Genomic DNA, 20,041 nt, shown 5'->3' on the forward strand with positions numbered 1-20,041 from the left:
CAGTACCGTGCGATGTCTTCTTGACTCTTGGGGTTACGAAGACAAATAAATATAGGCATGGTACTCAGGATGTTGACAAGATGTGGTCTTCTCTTATTTCTGATGGAGTTTTTCTGCTAAAACATTTAATTAACCACAGCAACAAGGACTTAAGAGTTGGCATGAATTCCTGCCCTCTCCTCCTCCTGACAAGTAGTCAATGGCATTAAAACACGCTTTCCCTGCCTGAAAGCTTGTAGTATTCGAATACTCAACTAATGGTGCATGCGGGTGCGTGTATATGTATGCGTTTTAATTTTTCTTTAATTTCTCTCATTTCTTCAGTTGCGACACAGATTAGCAAATTGAAATAGTACATTCAGAGAAAAGCATCTCGGGCATTTAAAAAACCTTTTGCTTTTCCGCTTCAAAGAACTTAGCTTCGTTGGCATGAAACTGTCTTAAGCACAGTTGAGCGTTTCTGAACATCTTTGCATTTCAAATGGCATCAAGGATCTGGCCATGTCATGTTTTGGATGCTGAAAAGAGGCTCCTCAGGAGTGAAGAGGTGGCAAGAGAGTTGCATCACCCTTTGCTGACAGCAGCTACAAAAAAGGCCTTTCTTGCAAGCCCAGCTAACACATTGTTCGGCTCTTCCAGTTTCCCAAATCAAGTGTCATCTCAGATCATCTTCAAAAATCAAAAGATAGAAATAGTCTGCATTTTGAGACGTGTACAAGTGCCATATTTTTTTCCCAGGAAACAGTTCTTTTAATGTTTTCGAACCACTCTAACACACATAGTGATGTAAAGTAGTTTCCTTTTCAATCATTTAGAATCAACTATTCATTCCCAGCTTCAAGTCCGCCCCTAACTTTTTCTGTTCAAATGCTACATTCACCTGGTGTGTCTTTACTATTTCCCTACCGTCATCCACCTGCAAATGGGTTTAAATTCCATTAATCTGCGTGTCTCAAATTCTGACCAGTGACTTAGGAAGAGAGGAAACGTGGTCTCCAAACCTCTACCTGCTTTGATAACGTCATGTGTTCAGGTTCTTTCAAACCTGCAAATAAGTCCACAAGTTACTGTTTTTCTACCTTTTCCAATACTGAATAATTTCTTTTTTGTCAGTTTGAACCAATTCCCAACAGTCTCCCAAACTGATGTGAGTTTGTTCATTCCCACCTGGCTCTTTAGTAAAACTCTAAGCAGCAGCGCAGGCGGCCGAGGATCCCGGGCTTGGGGAGACGATGCTGCTTTCATTTATGTTCGTTACGAAACCGGCAAAAATATTTTCCTTTTTGACTGGCTGAGATGTCACAAACTCAGAGCAGAAAGTCCCCGTTGGAAATGGAAAACGAGACAAACATTACAGCATTGTGCAACGCTTAATTACACTTAGGCGTGAAAGGTAAGACTTAGCCTCTCTGTGAAGATAAAGCTTGGTTTTAAGCTTAAGATCATTATTAATTTCCTTCAACCTTAGAACCAGGACAATTCTCAGAAGGGATGTATCAGTTAATGATGATCACTTACCGTTTTTTTCTCTCTTTTAGCTGGTGGAGGCTGCTGCTGCTGTGTAGGCACTATGATGGGTGCTGACTGATACACTGGCTGACTTGGGTAGAAAGGTGTTCCTGGGAAAGGACAAGACGACAGAAACAAGAGTGAAAAATTCAGTTCGTCCGTTAATGAAACAAAACCAAGTGCAAAACTGACTGCCTGCTCCTCCCTCCCTTCAAAAACCAGAACTTCTAACATCCAGCTGGTCACTGGTCTGTGTTTTGCTCTTCCCCACTTCCACTAAAACAGAAGCTGCTACTCCATCAAGACAAGCGATTAAGTCACTACTTCATTTTTTTTTTTCCTCCATGAACAGAAAAAAAACCGATCACATGCATCCATTTTGGAGAGGCTGTTGAAATCACCAAGGCATGAAAAGTGGCCCATCCTTGGACTCCTCTGACTGACAACCAGGTGGGTTTGTTGTTTGGGGTTTTTTTGTCTTTGTAGAGAAATTCAGTCAAACCATTACAAAGAATTTGCAAGGTCAACCGCAACCTATTCTGAAGCATCGCCAGAAAATTTAATTACAAGCAATGTTCTTCTCATGCTGCAACACAAAAAAGCACGACCACGGTTATTATTGCAAAATTACACCGCGTTGTTGATTACATTCATAATACCCCAGATAGTTTCACTATGTTTTTCTTTACGGAATGAGACTGGCTCAAAATGACTGAGTGCTTTAAAAACGTGCCAGACATAAATAAAGGTGGCATAGCAGAGCTGTCTTCTGTTTGTGGATCAGATATCAAGTGAACTTGTAAGATGGTGCTGGGTTTTTTTCCTTCTAGGCATGGATGCTAGATGGACTGCCTGCTTGCGCTTGCATCTAGAGCCATCTGATTTATTCTTCAACTGAACTAACCTTTAAACGGGAACGAAAAATCTGTATTGTGTGTCTGTAACCAAAACGGGAGGTTATTACTATCTCAAGCAAACGGTGAAATCCAAGAAAGCAAACGATACCAGCCCAGCACAATCTGATTTGCAACTTCAAAGGACGCATTCCTCAAACTGAGAACTGGAAAGTAAAAGCTTGGAGCAGGCTCCCTGCCTGCATGCTCAGAACAAGAACTTTTCTCTGCCGAAATAGCAGGCAGGTAGCTGAAAGCGGAGAGCATTGCACGGCACCGGCATCAAGCTGCTAAAAGCTCAGCCTGCTTTATTCGCTCTCGGATGCTGCAATTAAGGTGGCCTAAATGACTCAATACACTTTTCATTTTGAACTTCGCGTAGGCAGCGTGACTTCAGATCTGGCCTCAGGGCACAAAAGTCTCCGTCAGCGTCCCCACGGCTTGGGAAGCAAGAACCCTCCTGCCTCTCTCCTTAAAAACGGTGATGAAGCCTCAAACTCTTGCAACTAATGGTTTGGCCAAGCTGGCCAGGTGTACAGCATGAGTTTGGAGAACGTGAGAGGACAGGAGCAAGCCTGAGAGCCTTGCAATGCGTTAATTATCTTGATTTCTAGTTTCCTAGAAACCAGATCTAATCAGATAGCCTGTAACGTGATCCCTGCCAGAGAGCGAGCCACAGCGTAACTCAAGGAAAGACTCTTCCTTTACGAAAAATACTTTAAAAAAAAAAAAAGCAAATCCCAAAAAGCAAGAGTAACTTCTGGGAAGAAATATAGCCTCTGTGGCAACAAGCCAAGCGCATTTTTCAGTGCGACGCTCTTTGCTCTGCACCCTGCCTTTTGATCCCTTCCAGTTCAGCGGCACCCAAGTTTTATTCTCCCTCCTTTCCATTCATCATTTCAAGGTCTTTCCCAACGTAGCACGGAAACTCGCTGATATAAAAGAGAACGATAAATTGCAAAACTGAGACAGTTAAAAAAAAAGGCACTGTCCACCTTCACAAGTTTTGTCTTCTGCAGCATTTTCCCTTATCGCCTTCTTTACAGCCTGCCAAACCGCGACGATTTTGATGTCTAGCAGCCACACTGGCTACGAAGTCCTGAGGTTTAAGGGAAAGGCCACTGCCAGCAGCATTATCCATGCCTGTGTTGTAAATTCAGTCGTCTCCCGATGCCACGAGCAGCACCTGGCTAGAGACTGAACATTTTCAGGCCCTACATAAAGAGTGAGAGAGCAACAGGAGGGAAAGGTGGACGAGCACAGGCAAAGCCGCAATCCCTCTTCCTTGGCTAAACCTTCTCTGCCTGGCAAACGCTCTGCGTGACGGAGGGCTCCAGCTTCGCCCACTGATGCTCCGCAGATGCAGGAACCTAAAAACAAGCTGGGACTGAAAGATTACAAGCCTCTGTGCAAGAAACCAGGCACTTTCAGGAGTGGAAAGGAACCGGAAGGGAACCTTTTCCAAATTACATAAGTGAAGACAGACAAATGGCATTAAGCGAGCAGAAAGTCAGAAAGCAGACCTGTAATGGCAGAAAAAATGAGGAATACTGGGTAATTTCCTCATTTAGCGGATCAGATTTAAAGCGCCATTGCAATATTTCTTCTCTTTATTTTTTCTAGGATAAGCAAACAGGAACTAGCTGCCTTATAATTGCGCTCTCTCCTTTTATTCAGAAATTGCATAACCAGGTTTGAAGGCTTCATGGCAACCTTTCAAAGTAGTCCCATTAGCTCTCTATATATCAAATAAATAAAAAAAACAAAAAAGAAAGAAGGGGGGGGGGGGGGGGGGGGGAAGTCCAGACCTTTTAAAAAATGGTAAGTAGGGAAGCAACTGGGGCTTTTCTCCCCTTTGAAAGGAATCTGTATTTGTGAAGAGCAAACATGCAATTCTGCCAAAGATACAGGGTTGTCATTGTTCAGCCTGGAAGGTAATAATTCACTTCTAACGCTCTGAGATACCAACAGCTAAAGCCGCGTGGAAAGCTGAGAGTATCTCTGCCCCCAACAGACTACAGAATACACGTGGGCCGGTAGCGATCAGACTGAACAAAATACCTCAAATTTGATATCGAGAGGTGAAAACCCTTTAAAAAAACCCCAACCCCACACAACAGGGTGATGACCAGAATCATCCTGGTGGATTTTCAAATGTTTCCATAAATGAGCAAGAGAAGGGAAATTAAAAAAAAACAAAACAAAACACCGCCCCCCCCCGCCCCCCCCCCCCAAAAAAAAGAAGGGATAGACATGACTGCAAGATACCTAATTCTGCATCTCATTCAAATACAGCTTGCAGAAGCTGATTTGTTTTAACTATCAAAATACAGATCCCACAGAAAACCTTCTAGGGGACTGCGATATGAGATATCTTGTACATGGCAACACACTGGAAATTATTAAGAGAGGACTGAATTACTTTTATGTAAAAGACGATTGCCAAGAGAAGAGGTGTCACGGGACAGTGAAGGACAGTCACCCACTGTTACACGGGGTCTGCAAACTGGGACCCAAACGAGAGGCAGTTGTGAGGTCCTGGAGGAGTCAAGGACCGGTGAGATGCAGACAGGAGGGGTGCCCAGCACCGGACATGCAGCCTCTGAATTTTTAGGTGCAGCTTTGAAGCTCATTACCTGGGGGAGTCAGTCAAATACACCGAATACAGCGTGCCAAACAACCACAGCACACACAACGATGTTGGGCAATCTCCCAACCCTTTTGCTTGACAAAAGGCAAGACCAGGAGTTGCCCATTAAAAGGGCAAATTTCAGCCTGTGCATGGGTTACAAACGCTTCGACGGGACTAACTTGATCTTTGCAGCGCAAGGCCGGTGAATCAAACCACATGGCTTGTTCTTTTCCCCTCACTAAATGCCAAACAAGGAACACAGGGATAAGAAATGTTAACTGCTGTATTGCTGTGAATATATTCAGGGCATAGCTCAGTGGAAACCAGGGCTGCCAGATGTATTCACAATACCTTAATAAATAATAATGATTGAGCAGGGAATAACAAATAGCCACCATTCTTGTTCACATGTCATTATGGGTAGCTCTGTGAGTTGCAGCCTTTCCTTAAGCACTCATACAAACAATGCTCAGTTACTGTGAATTTTTCAGGAGTGAATAATAAAGGGCTGCGACACAACCAAATTGAGCAGCTATTTGAAGTTCAAACAAATGCTAATCCATTTCGCTATTATAAATCTTCAGCTTGACAACAGAAAAACACACCCAGAAAACACTTTGTAAGAAATCTCCAAGCAGAACTTACCATAGGCATTGGGGAATTCTCCAGGACCTGGTCCTGGATAAAAGGGTCCTGGTCCTGGCGGCTGAACAGGATACTGCTGTGGGGGCCCGACATACGGAGGGCCACTGTGACGATACTAGGAGGGAAAAAAAAAAAAAAAACAACCTTCAGTTTACAAGGAGTTGGGCAACTTCATGCTGTTGCACACAGAACCTGTAATTGAGCCCCCCAAATCAACAGGGATCTGATTATCAAACCGATTAATTACAGATTCAGAAATGCTACTGTCAAAAAAAAAAAAAAAAAAAAAGGCGAGGTAAGCTATGTCATCTAAAGAAAAGACAGGGAGGACAGGAGAGCTGAAGTAGAAAACAGTCACTCCCCTGATTTCAGCAATATTGTGTTTTTATGAGGCCCAAGGTTTTGGAGTAATTGTAGATCTATCAAGTCAATTCAGATACATTTATAGCACTACACATTTTCCAAGAGCTTAGTTTCACACTGGTTTTGAGGGGGACCTCAAAAACTAGAAAGGTCAGTTCTTCTTACTGCCTCCACGCACAGAAGAACAAATACTTCATCCAGAAAAAGGACAGAGGCTAAATATGCAACTACCAGCTTAATTTCACCCCCCACCCCAACTCTGCGGCAGGTCTTGAGAAAATCCAGACGGAGCAAAGGTTGCTTCGCAGTTCCTCAGGTGCCTGGACACTGTATTTTTACCTGTGGTATACAGTACTGGGGGCCCTGAGGCATCGGGTAGGGCATTGGCAGATGATTAACCATCATGATGTGCTGGTTGGTTTGATACACCGCAGTCGGCGTTTGCGCACCAGGACGGATGGAAGGGCTGCTGTTCTGGATGGTAGCTCTTGGAGGCTGTATCTGAGGCCTCTGAAAAAACTAGGGCAGGGAAGGGAGAGAGGAGGGAGAGAGGAGAGAAAAGAAAGAACCGGTCAGACTTTCTGGGAAAGAATTTGAAATATCATTACAATATTATAATTATAATACTACTTTCAAAGGGTTGCCACGCATTCAGAAAACTGCAGGACAATTTCTGTTTATCTGTAAATAGCAAGATCATGCTATAGCTTTCTATTTTACAAGATAGAAAAAGGTAAGAAATTTCAAAACTCCAATAATTACTGGTTTGTATCTACCGAACTACACAGCTCAACTTTCAGAGCGAACGTTAGAAAAATAATTTTTGTCAAATATCTTTTTTTATAAGGTGGGTAGACTGCCAAAAAAGCCACCTTTATAAACACGCCAGGGAAATAAAAGATCAAGGCAACTGTGCCAATATACCTCCAGAACAGCTAAAAAGCTAGATTTTTTACAAAGGCCGGAGGCGCCTCACGCCTATCCTTTGTACAAATTGAGCCGGGTGACTTGTCTTGCCCTCCGGTTTCAGAAAGGTGGCAACCTCTTCCAGGGTGGCACCAAACTCTTCTACCACGTTTGCATGAAGTGATGCCCCACGCAGATGGACCAGGTCCAGGAAACCAAGCAACCCACTGGTACACGCTCCGTTCTCAACCCTTACGCGCTGGGAAAGGCATCAGCGTCCACGGTATGGACCTTGCTCTGGAGTCTTTGCAATCTTGAAACTCAGTCGGTAGGATATGCATCAGACATTAACGCATTCACTAACGGAGTAATGATACAAGTGATAGAGACATTTATGCCATGCAGAACCAGGAGTTAAAATTACCTGTATAGGTCTGAATCCTCCCTTCAATAACGAAGCAAGAAAGCAGCAGGAAACAGAAAGAAAGCCAATGGAACAGCTTACAGATCAATAGGAAGGAATAGGATATAACATGCACCCTAATTGCACACAATTCCATTCATCTTTCTATCCTGCTTTGACTAATCTCTTACAGAAACAGCAAGAAAAAGACACCGAACTGCTACCAAGGACTCTTCTACAGAATCCCAAGGCAGGGGTCAGAAACTCTTCTAGAAAAGTTTTACAAGGAAGTATAAAAGTTTAAAAAAAAAGAAAAAAAACCCCAACCAAACCATGATTAACTGCAGGAAATATGATGCTACAGAAAGACTTTATGTTTACTCTGTTCCTAAAATATCAAACATTTTTCCCTTCTGGTCTCTTTCAGTGATACAGAGATAGCAGATAAAGCAGAAACCCTTGCTCAAACCATGGATTTGGTCTCCACTTCTGCACCAAGACTGGAAGGATAAGAAATGCCACGTATTTAATTGTTAAAAAAACCCAAAACATAAAAAAAATAAAAAAATTAGGTCATCACACGTCACATCCAAGACTGCTGACTGATGAAGTGCATTGATGCAAATAGTCTGTGAGTAACTATATCATGAGCGGTGAGAAGAAAAGAGAGTGGTAACCACTAAGGAATGAAGGAATGAGCTGGGCTTATCTGCCTCGGCATTTGGGAAGAATGGGGTAGGGCGGAAGGAAGCTGTGATGCCTCTATACCTGACATGACAATGAGCTTAAAATGGTCATTCTGGTGCTGCTGAAGACTTTACGACACCTAAGTTGTTCCCCATAGCAAATGATTTCTCCAGGAAAGCCACGGATGACTCCCTGTCTCAGAAATCCAGATACCATTAAGATGAGCGCAATGCTTTTATGTCCAACCCTGTGAATCTGGACGAAGAATTGTCACCGGCACACTGTAAGTGTGACCTGAACCAGGAGAAGTCAACTGATTGGGGAGAAAAGTTTGGTAGCGAGGGTGCAGAAAGAAAACCAGAAGAGCAACACATTACCGTGCTCCCTCATTAATAAAACTGTGTGGCTGTCTAGATGTGGGGGAACTACACGAGCGCTGCATGAACCAAGGGCATATGCTGGATTTATGGTGAGAATAACTAGAGCCTGCAATTTTTCAATATGCAAAGACACCAAAAAGTGCAAAAGTCCTTTCTTCTTTCACTGCAAACCGCTGAATAATGACTACTTCTAACCTGTTGGCAGGTTACAGCAGAAGTCTCCCCAGAGTAGGGTATGGGGGAAAAAAAAAAAGTCAATAGCCACCATGATTCTGTATTTATGCAGAGTGAAAGTGGGCTGGAGGCTGAAGCGAGACCTGCCTCTCTACGGACAGTAACTACATCCACAGGGCAGCACAGAAAAGCCTTCACTGCAAGAGATGGGAGTCCTCCACGGTGCGAGCCACAGACGTGAGCCCCGCTCCTCAAGTTTCTGCTGCACCTACGAAACCTGCTAATAACATCACTGAAACCATCGAGGAAAAACTTAGAGCAACAGAAACTCCTCATTTATGGATAGCTTTTCACTTCCGTCGCTGGCAACTGGTGCCTAAAAGATCAGGAGATATTATCTGTTGGGGTGACACGCTGAAGAAGCTCCATTTCATGAAAGACAAGCCGGCTCTCTTTCCTGCCATAGCAGAAGGAAGGAAAGCACGCTCTGCGCACCAAAACGGGTCGCGTGTTACACAGGCTTGCTCTTCCATCAAGCATTAAACACCACCATGATAGTGCTAAGCTGTTCTACAGCAGGAGGAGGACCTCCGACAATGAAACTCTAGGTTAAAAAACCCAGCCTCTCAAAAACACTCTATACTGCCCGCACCATCGCGGAGGTAGCTCAGATCCAGAGACGGAGAAAAAAGGAGGAGGATTTCATTGCTACAAGGAAGGTGGACACAGCGAGAAGAAAAGCAGATCCATTCTTCCAAGCAACAAGACCACCAGAAGCTTTTGGAAGCGCCAACCAGAGACCTCTCTGGCAAAGTCTGAACTACTTTTAGCTACTCCACTTCCTATAAGTAAAACTAAAATTCTCAAGAAAATCCAATATCATCGGAGCACTGTGCATCTGATTTGTATGTGGGTTTTACTGTTCAAAACAAGTATCATCTGGTTGGCCAACTGTTTTATGCTCCATCCTTGTTCCTGTCCCTCCAAAGCTAAGCTAGCAATATTCAAAGTCATTCTTAGAAACATTTCACTATTCTGACTTGATCTGCTAAAAAATTCGTCTTGCAAGGTCAAACAGATGCCTGCACAGACAACATTTTCAAGTAACACTAATCATGTCCCATGGGAGAACACCAGGAGAGTAAAATCTGCTATATTTTGTCTCTATTTCTTCTAATAAGTGCAGGATTTGGAGTGGAGAACATACAGGACCCACTCAGGACCAGAATGAAGGTACTCCGGGCCACAGCAAGGCTTCCGATAGAAACCCTGCGTTACATCAACCCTTCCTCGACTACTTCCTTCAAAATTTAAGTCCTGCTATGTCTAGTGACGGTCAAATCAGTGTGAAACACGCTACGCAGTTGTTCAGCAACCAGTGAGGACCTGAGCCATGGTCCTCAAGTCACAGTCCCCTCCCTTATCTGTCCACCTCTGTTAGGGAGGGATTTCTTGGATCATCTTCCAGCCAGTACTCCTGGGCAATATGCTCTTTTAACTTTTTCCTCCTAGGGCTGCTCCCTGATACACTTACAGAAGGGCACAAGTAAACCCCTCTCAGACATTGCTTTTATCGGCTGCCTCAAGCTCAACTCTTTCAGCCTGCTCGTTTAATAAGCTCTCATCATCTCAGCAGCCCTTCATCCACCTGCTCAAGGAAGTCTTTCTGGAAAAGAAAAAAGCAGAATTGCGCACACGCTCCAGACACGGTTTCCGCAGTACTTCCCAACACAGCAGTAATAACTCTCTATCGCAACTGGAAATAACTTTTCTGGTTTATCTAAAGATTGCATTGCACAGGTGGCTTCAGCTGAGGAGCTCCCACTTTATAGAATAAACGCTTCTCCTTGGCACTGAAGTATAAGGGCCTGCACCTTGCAATGCTGGATTACGCCTTGCTTCCATCACGCCGGTCCTCCTTGCACAGCATCCAGCATCCCTGTGCTAACCACCTTTTCTAGCTTTGTACTCATTAAGTTTGCTGCAGACACATACCTGCTAATTGTGCCAGAGTAATTAACAGTAATATTAAGGAAATCCACTACTAACCTCCTGCCCACCCCTCTCAGCACTACCCTGACATTTACTTAGTCACTCCTTATATATACACGCCCCGATATCCTTTTATTAACCATCGTCTTCTCCTGCTTGATTTTCTTACCACATGACCCCGTGTCAAAAGTCTGTTGAAGGCCAGCCAGATAAGAGGCGGCCATCTAGAAAAATCAATGATCAAAGAGAGCACCAACTTCCTTCTGATACACCACCACTGCATTTTAATTGATTTTCTATTTACTCTGCATTTCTAAGCCATCACTTCCAGTGGAGTGTCTGTGGAGCACTCCCTCCCTACTCTAAAAGCTTCACTGAAAAATAAAATTGTGGTAAGAGGACTGAAAACAAATCTATGCTAAGCTTAGCCCATCAAACACAACGTGGACAGGCACCCGTCTATTTTTTTCTAGACCGGCTCAAGGCTGGCAGTTGTGAGGGGTCCACAAAGCCCTGCAGAAGGCTGTGGAGTAAGGAAGCAAAAGGAAAGTTCAACAAGTTGTCATCGACGCTATCAAATCAAACCGTACACCCAAGCTCTCCGCTGCAATTAAGCTTCTCATACCCTGAGACAGCTCTGTTACTAATTTCTAGGTTTTTTTGGTCTGACCGATAAGGCCGGTGGGATAACCTGACCCTGACCTGGAAGAGGGAGGAGGAGGAGGAGGTGTCTGCACAGGCGATACAGCAGGAACCACATCTACTTGCAGATGAAAGCTGGCACGTTATATTTGATCTTTCAAACTTCAACGCAGGCACCGGGGCTCAGCTGAGGAGCCGCAGCCTTGAGACGTAAAGATCTGGTGCCAGAAGCAGGAGCTGCAGCAGAAAGTCCACAGGTCCACATCTTGCTTCCCCAGTGGCCACCAGCAACCCAGCGCAGCCCTTTGGGCGCAACGCAAGACCTGTTTTCCCCCCCCGCCTCAGACTTTCCCAGTTTTATTATTTACTAAATGATAAAACGGGGGGGGGAAAACCCTTTTTGTGTTGACCACGGGATTTGAAACTGGTGGACGCTGGTGGATGAAGACAGAGAAGTGACTATGGCAGCCATTTCCGATTGCCTTCTAACTCGAGATACTCCGAAGAGCTACAAAACGGGTAGTCTTGAGTCAGCTCAGGCAGTAAATTCCCGACCTCTCCAAATCACAAGGCTTTTTAACAACAGTACCCGGCCAAACTCAGCTTTCTGTTGTATAAGCTGTACCCAAAAGAACTCGAGTAACCCCAAGCTAAAACTGGAACAAACTACACCAGCAACCTCAAACTAAATTAAGTCTGCCATAACCAGTAAACTAATCTCAAATACAATTATAAGTCAGAAAGGGAACTCTGACATTTCAGTTTATACTTGCTCTTATTTCTGTTTTTAATTACACTGGCCTCTTCTGAGCATCCATTTTAAAATAACCCATATGCTCCTGAAGTCACTTCTTAAATTAAGGGTTATTCTACATTTCGGACTTCAGATCAGAAGAAAACTGCTATTTTCAATTGTGCTTCGTGAGGATCAGAAGCAACAAAGTGACTCAAGAGCCTCACTTAGAAAGAAAAAAAAAAGGGATGCTCCATGCACAAAGTGGGAAACAGAGCAGCAAGCCCAGGCAGGGCAATAGCTAAGTCCGCTCCAGCATTTCGAGAAAAACACAAGTTGACAGTATATTTAAAAATACTGCCACAAAACACTGTGTAGGGCCCATTTTCTTGCTCCTGTAAAACGAGACTTTTCAGCAGTTTCTCAGGTAGCCGTGTTACTGGAATCAAGGATTACTGATACCCCTTTAACTTTTAATCAGAACCACTGCAGCTACGTTCATTTGACTTCAGCCACTATTCACTTAGTATATCAACCCTAAATCTCATTCTAATATTTTCTCTCATACAGACTTTGATTACACTTTCCATAGCATCAGCTGGCTTGGAACTACCAGGGCAGGCATTCCCATCAGAAAATAAATTGCTTATAAAGTTGCCAGTCAACTTCAGGTGCTTAAATCATGCTAATTTGAGTACTTTAAAGATCTAATAATTATAGGAAATAACATTAAAGAATAATCCATTATTTGACTGAAAAAAGACACAGAATCAATACGAGGCATATGTTAATAAAAATCACACTGGGATTGACACAGGAATCGTTGCAAACCTCATCTTGCTCCCGCGTTCTTCGAAGAGCATGTTAAGCTGTTGTAACAAATATTAACCCCGCTACGGCTGATTTACTTACTTAGTACGTTTTAGGTTACAAAATCTCAGTCTCTAAGCCTACTGCTTATGTTACACAATTTAAGCACGTTAAAAGTTTCCCATGTGGGAATAACTATTTATGTTGGTCTCAAGCATCCTCTAAGTCTTGGGTTTGGGATGAACTCACTTCAACAGCCGTGACCCTCCTACACGGGTCGGTGGCAAAAATCCCTCTCTCCACCCCCAAACCGCACCACGGGCAGAGACTTTTGGATTAAAAGAAATAAACAGCTCATCAATAGTCCAGGTTTCTCTGGGCCTGTCCTGATCCAGCGCATGACAGATATAACTGGGAATAAAGCCTGAAATGTTTTTCTAATGGTGACAGCTTCTCTCAGATAATTACAAGCAGACTTGAGATGTAATGGAGTCAAAAACCTAACTGCAACACAGTTAAATATGTAGTGATAAAATCGGGAAAACATTTGGAAATTACAAGTTTTAACCTGCAGGCAGGGTTATAACTGGGTCCAAAAGAAAGTTTTAAATCAAGTTATGATACATTGGTGGTAGAGTCATACCAGTAAAGCCACCAAGCGCTGAAATCGTTTCCTCCAAGGCTGCACTGCCTGGAGACTCGTGGTCCAAAATCTGCTCGCAGTGAGTTCAGTAACATTTATGAGAACATTAAACGGCTCACACTGAATATATAATTTGCCTTAGTAACGACCTATGAAAGAACTGACGAGTTTCTGAACAGCAATGCATTTTCGGTACCAGGTAACATAAACACAGACCTGAAGTTAAAGTCAAGAACAAAAGTATCTAAACAAGATACTAATTCCGTCGTTCCCTACGTTGCCCAGTTATCCTGCAAACATTCCTCTGCCACTGCCTGTCAATGCAATCTCTTGCCACGCACAAAAATAATTTCTCTCTCTCTCTCTCTCTCACATGACATTTGCCTGCGAGCAAACAAGTGCAAATGCCTCATTCTACTTTTTAAGCCTTTTTTTTGTCCTGCTCTGGAAGGATGCCTGCCTCCGTGCTGCTCTCTGAGGTGGAAGGAACAAAGATTATCAGCTTTTTTAGGTGTCTGTGCCCACTTAACGCACTTACCTGCTCTCCTGAGACAGTACTTTCCCAAAGATGCTCATCTCTACAGTATTAAACTGCTCAGACTAACAGGAATGAAATGAGAACAAGATAATTCTCCTGGAACAAACCTGCTGTGACTTAAGCCCCTGTCCCGACATCACTGGAATTAATGGGATTTTTTTTTTCCCTATTAACTTGGTAGAAACAAACTGGTTCCTTCCAAGCCAAGAGAAGGAAGAGTGACACGGAAACAACCGAATCTGGGAGAGCTTTCCTGCACTTGCCTTGCCTCTCCTCCTCTTTTCCACCCATCAGCGCCACCTCTGCCCTCTCAAAAGCTATAAGAAGTAAAATCAATCCCCAGGGGAAAAGGGATTTGGCAAAGATGAATGTAGGAGTTGATAGAAAAGACAACTTCGCACACCTTGCCTAGGACAGAAGGGACCTACGCATCTGTCCTGACGCTGAAGAGGTCCTTTTGGTATTTCTGCCACCCTAATAAGCACTGCCCATGAGTTTCATGAGCCAGAGCTATTCCTCCTTTTCGTTCTTCTTAATTAAGTGGTTCCTTACAAAGTCCAAGTCATGCAACAGGAATACTACAAGGATTCCTAAACGTTTGGCTTTCATAGGGTGAGTAAAAACAACATTAAGCAATGTAATGATAACAGATAACCAGGCGTATCACACAAGAAACGTATGAACTGGAAAGTCATTTGCCTTGCTCTGAGTTTGAAAAGTAGGATTTTCTCAGGGATGCGAACGCCCGGTTCTCGTTGACATCTTCAGCTCAGGCAATTTAATCCACCGACTAGTTTGGGAAATATTCGGCGGAGTTTCTAGTGACTTGAAAAGGCAAGCAAATCTCACGAATACCTGGCAACGATCTCTACAGGTTCTCCTTTCCTACGGAAACGGCATTAAGTGGGGTGGTTAATGAGTGCAGTGACACCAATTGAGAATTAAAAGTGTTACTCTGCGTTGCAGGCAGCTTGTTAGCGGGGTTATGCATGTGCTAGTATCTACTAACGGGGCTGGTTTCCGAAGTGAGCCTTCGTTCTGAGTTAGTGGGTGAACCACCTCCAACCACCCGCCTCCCCCAGCCAATTAGTTTAGGATGATAATGAAGGGGCAGGGTACTGTACCTGGTGATGGGCAGGTCGAGGCCCCGCTGCAAACTGAGGAAAGGCGGGAGAAACAAACACAAAAGGAAAGGCACAAAGAGTCAGAAACACCACAACGAAACCAAAATGTCACACTCTATGCAAAATAAACCCACAAGAAAAAAAAAAACCAAACAAACCACAAAACAGTCGAAAGCTTTGCTGCAGGACAGTGACAGACAGGTACTGAGATATAACGAGTGAACATCGCTACGGGGGGGAAGTGTGCTGCTCGAGAGCTGGGAGATAAACAGCCAAAGCTGCTAGTTATTTTAAAGGCACTCTAGTGTATGAATGCAGGCATTCTTTGTCCTGCCTGGGGGGGAAAAAAAAAACCCCAAAACAAAACCAAAAAAACAACTTAAAACAAGCAGCAGTGGAGATTTTAAACTGTTTAAGGTGGAGGTAAATGGTTAAAGCAGCTGGACTCAGAGCCGTTCCAAATATTTGGTGGGAGCGGAGGATGGAGACTCATGGCTGGAGAGCAGTTAAGAGCCAGGTAGGCACAGCTAGTGTCCTGCCGGCGAGGGGGCCGCGGGAAATTCCCTGCAAGGCAAAGATCAGCAATTCTTTGCACGTACACACAGTGCAATTTCGTTTTCAGCTTTTTTTTTTTTTCCCCGTAACGACCACAATATAACCCTCCTTAATGAGTCGGATTTGTCACCCCCATCTGAAACCAAAGGAGACGGGTTAACCCGTGATGTCCCTGGGGAGCTGAAGGCATCAGCGGCAGAGCTTGGATGGAATACAGGAGGTCCTGGTTCCCAGCCCTGAGCTCAGGTTACTAAATCACTTCCCAGCCACTTGGGTTACACACGGAGGAAAGTAATCAGAATTTAACATGCTCAGTAAACATTAAAAGCATTTTCCAATAAGTAACTGATTGTTAAAATAGAAATAAAAATGAATGCAAGAAATGGAAAATATAAATAAAGATGACAAGGTATCCTCTTCCAGAAGCCGAGTTAGGTATTTAAACCCTTAATTCTCAGTGTAATCAGTAGAGCTCCACGATGAGAGCAGATAAATCTATTGATAATAGCTCCAATAATTAAATGGAGCAAATGAAACTAGATCCCATGATGGCTTTTTGCCCACCGCATGCCTCTACCTGTTGCTAGTTGTGATGGCTTAGTAACTTAATGCACGTGCCGAAGCACACGGTACAGTCCACCTCTGCTAATTCATACTACAGGGACTCAGTACGTTTTGCTTTCTGCCTGAGAAGAGCGATCAAAACTGGCTACTAATTACTGGTTTTCTTAAGCAGTTTTTTTCAGTAAGAAAAAGTGGACCGGGGTTCACTTGCAGTCCTACCTCCCAGCTATTTTAATGCCATCAAATATGAGAAGCGAAGTATAAATACTCACTGGTCCAGCTGATTTCCTCCTTTATAAACATTTTAATTGCCTATATTTAAGATTTCCAAGAACTAGTCTACTGATACCGGTGTTTATATATTCCTTCTACCTTCACCTCATCGTGAACACTTGGATGAAAAGTCATAAAAACCTTCAGAAATGAGAAAATATGTACACACGGACTATTTCTAGCACAAGAGTTTATAAAGAATGACCTGCGCTGATTCACCAAATAAAGAGTTTTCCCACCCTTGAAAATTTTCCCTAAGCCTTACATTAAAGAAAAAAAAGCAAAGCATGATCATCTTGTAAGACTAAAGAGCTAAAATTTCTATTTAATAGCAACCACAGGACAGAAGCACTCAAAGACTCTCAGCATCCTCCCAAGGCTCAGGGTGTGAAGAGGACAGTGGCTCTGTTGATCGGTCCTACAGCGATGAGAAATGGGCACCTGGATGAGTCTCGGGAGCTGAATGCACTTCAAGTCCTTATTTTCCTAAAGGAAGAACTCCTCAAAAACAGTTCAAATGTCTTGTGTTTGAGAAAAGGGAATAAAGCTGACCCTGGAAGGGCTGACCCAAGCCTTTCCGGCAGGGCTACACACTCCATGTTACACACCAATGAAAAAAAATTACTCAAAAAGAGAATGATGGGGTGCAAAAACCTTGCGTTGCTTGATTTCAGGGCCGAAGTACCTCTCTTATCACTGTTCCACAGAAAAGGTTTGTTCTCACTGTGTTTAAAACAAGAGCTGGAGGCTTATCTCTTAAGAAGCTAAAGTATATTCCATGGTAAAAAGTAATATGTGTTACAAGAAAAAAAAAAAAAAAGAAAGAAAATAAAACCTCAAAGTTAGTGAAAAATACCCTAATCTATTTTGCACTGGTCACCATTGGCTATTGATTTTTTTTTTTTATTATTTTTAATTTTTTTAAATAATTCAGGTTGATAGGATTTATTCCTATTAGTAGCTGTAAGCAACAGAACAAACTGTAGTCACTGCTGGCTCGGATTAAAATAGACACTTTGGGTTTTTTTTCCTCTGTCCAATGAAGGTTGTAGATAGAAAGGAAAACTTCTTTATGAAACCTGGGTCCAACGTTTCTGCCACCCACACACACTCTTTATGGTCGTGCTCACTGCTTTGTGGACAGCGGGGCATGTTCTCTATCTGCTGATGTTGAGCTGGCACACCTCAAGCCTCCCTGAAAATAACCACTTCTGGATGGCTCAAACACCCTCTCCGATCACGTCTTTTTTTGGCAGATCTCCTAGAATTGGACAGTTTGTGTTAAAATCACCTGGTGCTTGGGGCTGGCATCGGCAAGAGCTAACGGATAATTTTCAGTAGCGCTGAATGACTCTGGTTTCGTTTTCCTTCCCCCAGCTGGAGCTGCACTTTGAAATTCTCGCTATCGGAGTGATGCTACGATGCTAACAGGGAGAAAACATGAAGCCAGTTGGATTGCAAAGGCAGCTGTCCTGGAAGGAACAGAAAAGCCTGAACCGTGCAATTGCCAATGGCCCTTGGATGCAGAAACAGGATGGAGGAAGCTCCGGCTGCTCGAGGAAGCGGGGTTAGGATCAACCTCGTTAGTGCAACAGCCTACCTACCCACCCCAGCCGCATGACGGACAGGATTGTGCTATGGAAGCCTAGGGATGGCAAAGATATCCTGCCACCTTCCTCGTCCCCTCTTCACCCTCCCCTCACCACCAAAAAAAGACAGTTAAAAAATAAATTAAAAAATAATAATTAAAAAAAAAAAAAAAAGTAAATCAAGCCCAGAACAAAATGCAAGAGTAGTTCAGGACCGGGCTAGTCTTGCATTTGTTTTGGGGTGGGGAGGTGGAATGAGATGTTATGGGGGCGGCTTTTAGTAATGGAGGTGGAAATGGTCACTAGCAGAGCGGATGGCAAAAACTGCATACAGGAGAGTTTTAAAAAAAAAAATAAATAAATAGAAAAATGGCTGACAACTGCAGACAAATTCTTCCTCAATACCTCCTCAATAACGGGGCCAAAACCCTACAATTTGACACATTTTCCGGCCAAATTTCCTGAAGACGTTATCTGTCGAACGGCAAACCCAAAGCTGCCCTGGTCTCTGTCCTACACCAGGTCAGACCCTCCCAACTGCAATACAACTTTGGACCTTGCGTCGCCATTTAACCTGGCAGAAACTGCCACGGTAGCTCATGCTTTTAGCAAAGAAGCAAAATCAGTGCATTTCTGTAGATCAGCCAACAAAAAAGATGTGGTAAAAAAAAAAATAATAATAAATAAAGAAAGGAAGAAATAAAAACAGTGCCATCGGCACAATTGCCTGCAAGAAGGAGTACAGTTTGTTATATTGCTTACAATGCAGTATTTTATCCAGCCTCTTCCAGCCAGGGACCTGTAAACCGGACTCTGTTCCAAAACCTTCCTCCTCTTCCAGTTGTCTGTGCAATGTATTGGCACTGTTCTGCTGGGCTGTCAAAAAAACTGGTTTAGAGATGCAGCTCTTCAGTCAGGTTTTTGCTCCAGTTCTAACCATATAAACTTATTTGCGCTTTTCAACAATTAAAGATAAAGAAGATGATTATACTTACTGAGAAAAGTTTTTTTTACCATCAGTATCTCGCGTTACTGATCAGAACGGGGGGCTAAGGAGGTGGGGGGGGGGAAATCCGCTTACAAATTTGAAGCTGTCCACATCAGAGAGACTTCATCAAAATTGGCATTAATTGGCTCGTTCATCAACACAGAGGTTAACGGGCCTCAGAACTAACCCTCCTGCGAATCCCCTGGAGGCAAAACCTCCAGAAGCGGGGCAAGCGCATCGGTGCAGCTGCACATGGCGGGGGAAGCTTGCCCTGTATATATATATATATATATACCTGTGATGTGGACAAACAGAAGACTTCTTCTGTCTCGGAGGCTTTCAGTTGCCACGCTTCAGCAGCGTTCCTCTTACTCTAAAAAGAGAAGAGCGCTGGGAATGGTGTGGTGGTTTTATAGGTAACCTGAAAGTGTTACGACGCAGATGTGGAGTTGCAAGAGGCGCAGGGATTGCTGCTCCCTTGGCTAACTGAGGCTTGAGACATCGTGATGGTGAGCTACCGTGCCTCCGGAAGCTGGACTAAGCACCTGATGTCCTAGGAGCATCTCCTAGCATTGTGAGGAACTGCGCTACGAGCAGAGACTCCCCAAAAAGAGCCTGGTTTGGGGAACCAAAGTCCTACAACAGCAGAGCAGTATTACAATACACACACAAAAAAAAAAAAAGATTACAGAGGACAACCAAAGCTAAAACTGGATGAAAAAGGGGCTTACCACAAAAAGATCTGGGTACACAGAAGCTCTACGTTAAATGTGTGAGCACCTACAGGGTGCTAGGCAGTAAATGGTTAGAACTGATCCAGTGGCACTGATTCGGAAGTAATGCCCAGAGGCCACTGGAGACTGAGCGCTGCTGCAGAGAATCGCTTTCTTTTACTGATCTTTGGTCTATCGCTTTACAAAACACTTCCTTACAGAAAAAAAAAAGAAAAAAAAAAAAGAAAGAAAAAAAGAAGAAAAGAGAAAGATTCTGGTAATGAA

At 43.6% G+C, this 20,041-nt stretch overlaps 1 protein-coding gene across 6 annotated transcripts in view; it reads right to left on the reverse strand.

Annotated features, from left to right (window-relative positions):
- Nucleotides 1-20,041, reverse strand: part of EIF4G3 (eukaryotic translation initiation factor 4 gamma 3) — a 148,513-nt gene that overhangs the window by 59,174 nt on the left and 69,298 nt on the right. For 2 of the 6 annotated variants that reach the window (XM_050909471.1, XM_050909469.1), the window contains 6 exons: nucleotides 18,818-18,931; nucleotides 15,075-15,107; nucleotides 7,373-7,393; nucleotides 6,382-6,561; nucleotides 5,680-5,794; nucleotides 1,519-1,619 (listed from right to left, as the gene is read on the reverse strand). In XM_050909471.1, the coding sequence (XP_050765428.1) occupies nucleotides 1,519-1,619; nucleotides 5,680-5,794; nucleotides 6,382-6,561; nucleotides 7,373-7,393; nucleotides 15,075-15,107; nucleotides 18,818-18,931 (564 nt within the window). The remainder of the gene's footprint in view (nucleotides 1-1,518; nucleotides 1,620-5,679; nucleotides 5,795-6,381; nucleotides 6,562-7,372; nucleotides 7,394-15,074; nucleotides 15,108-18,817; nucleotides 18,932-20,041) is intronic. The other 4 variants (XM_050909470.1, XM_050909472.1, XM_050909467.1 and 1 more) reach the window with 3 other exon arrangements.

This window comes from Gymnogyps californianus, chromosome 21, assembly GCF_018139145.2.
Source record: "Gymnogyps californianus isolate 813 chromosome 21, ASM1813914v2, whole genome shotgun sequence".
Classification (NCBI taxonomy): domain Eukaryota; kingdom Metazoa; phylum Chordata; class Aves; order Accipitriformes; family Cathartidae; genus Gymnogyps; species Gymnogyps californianus.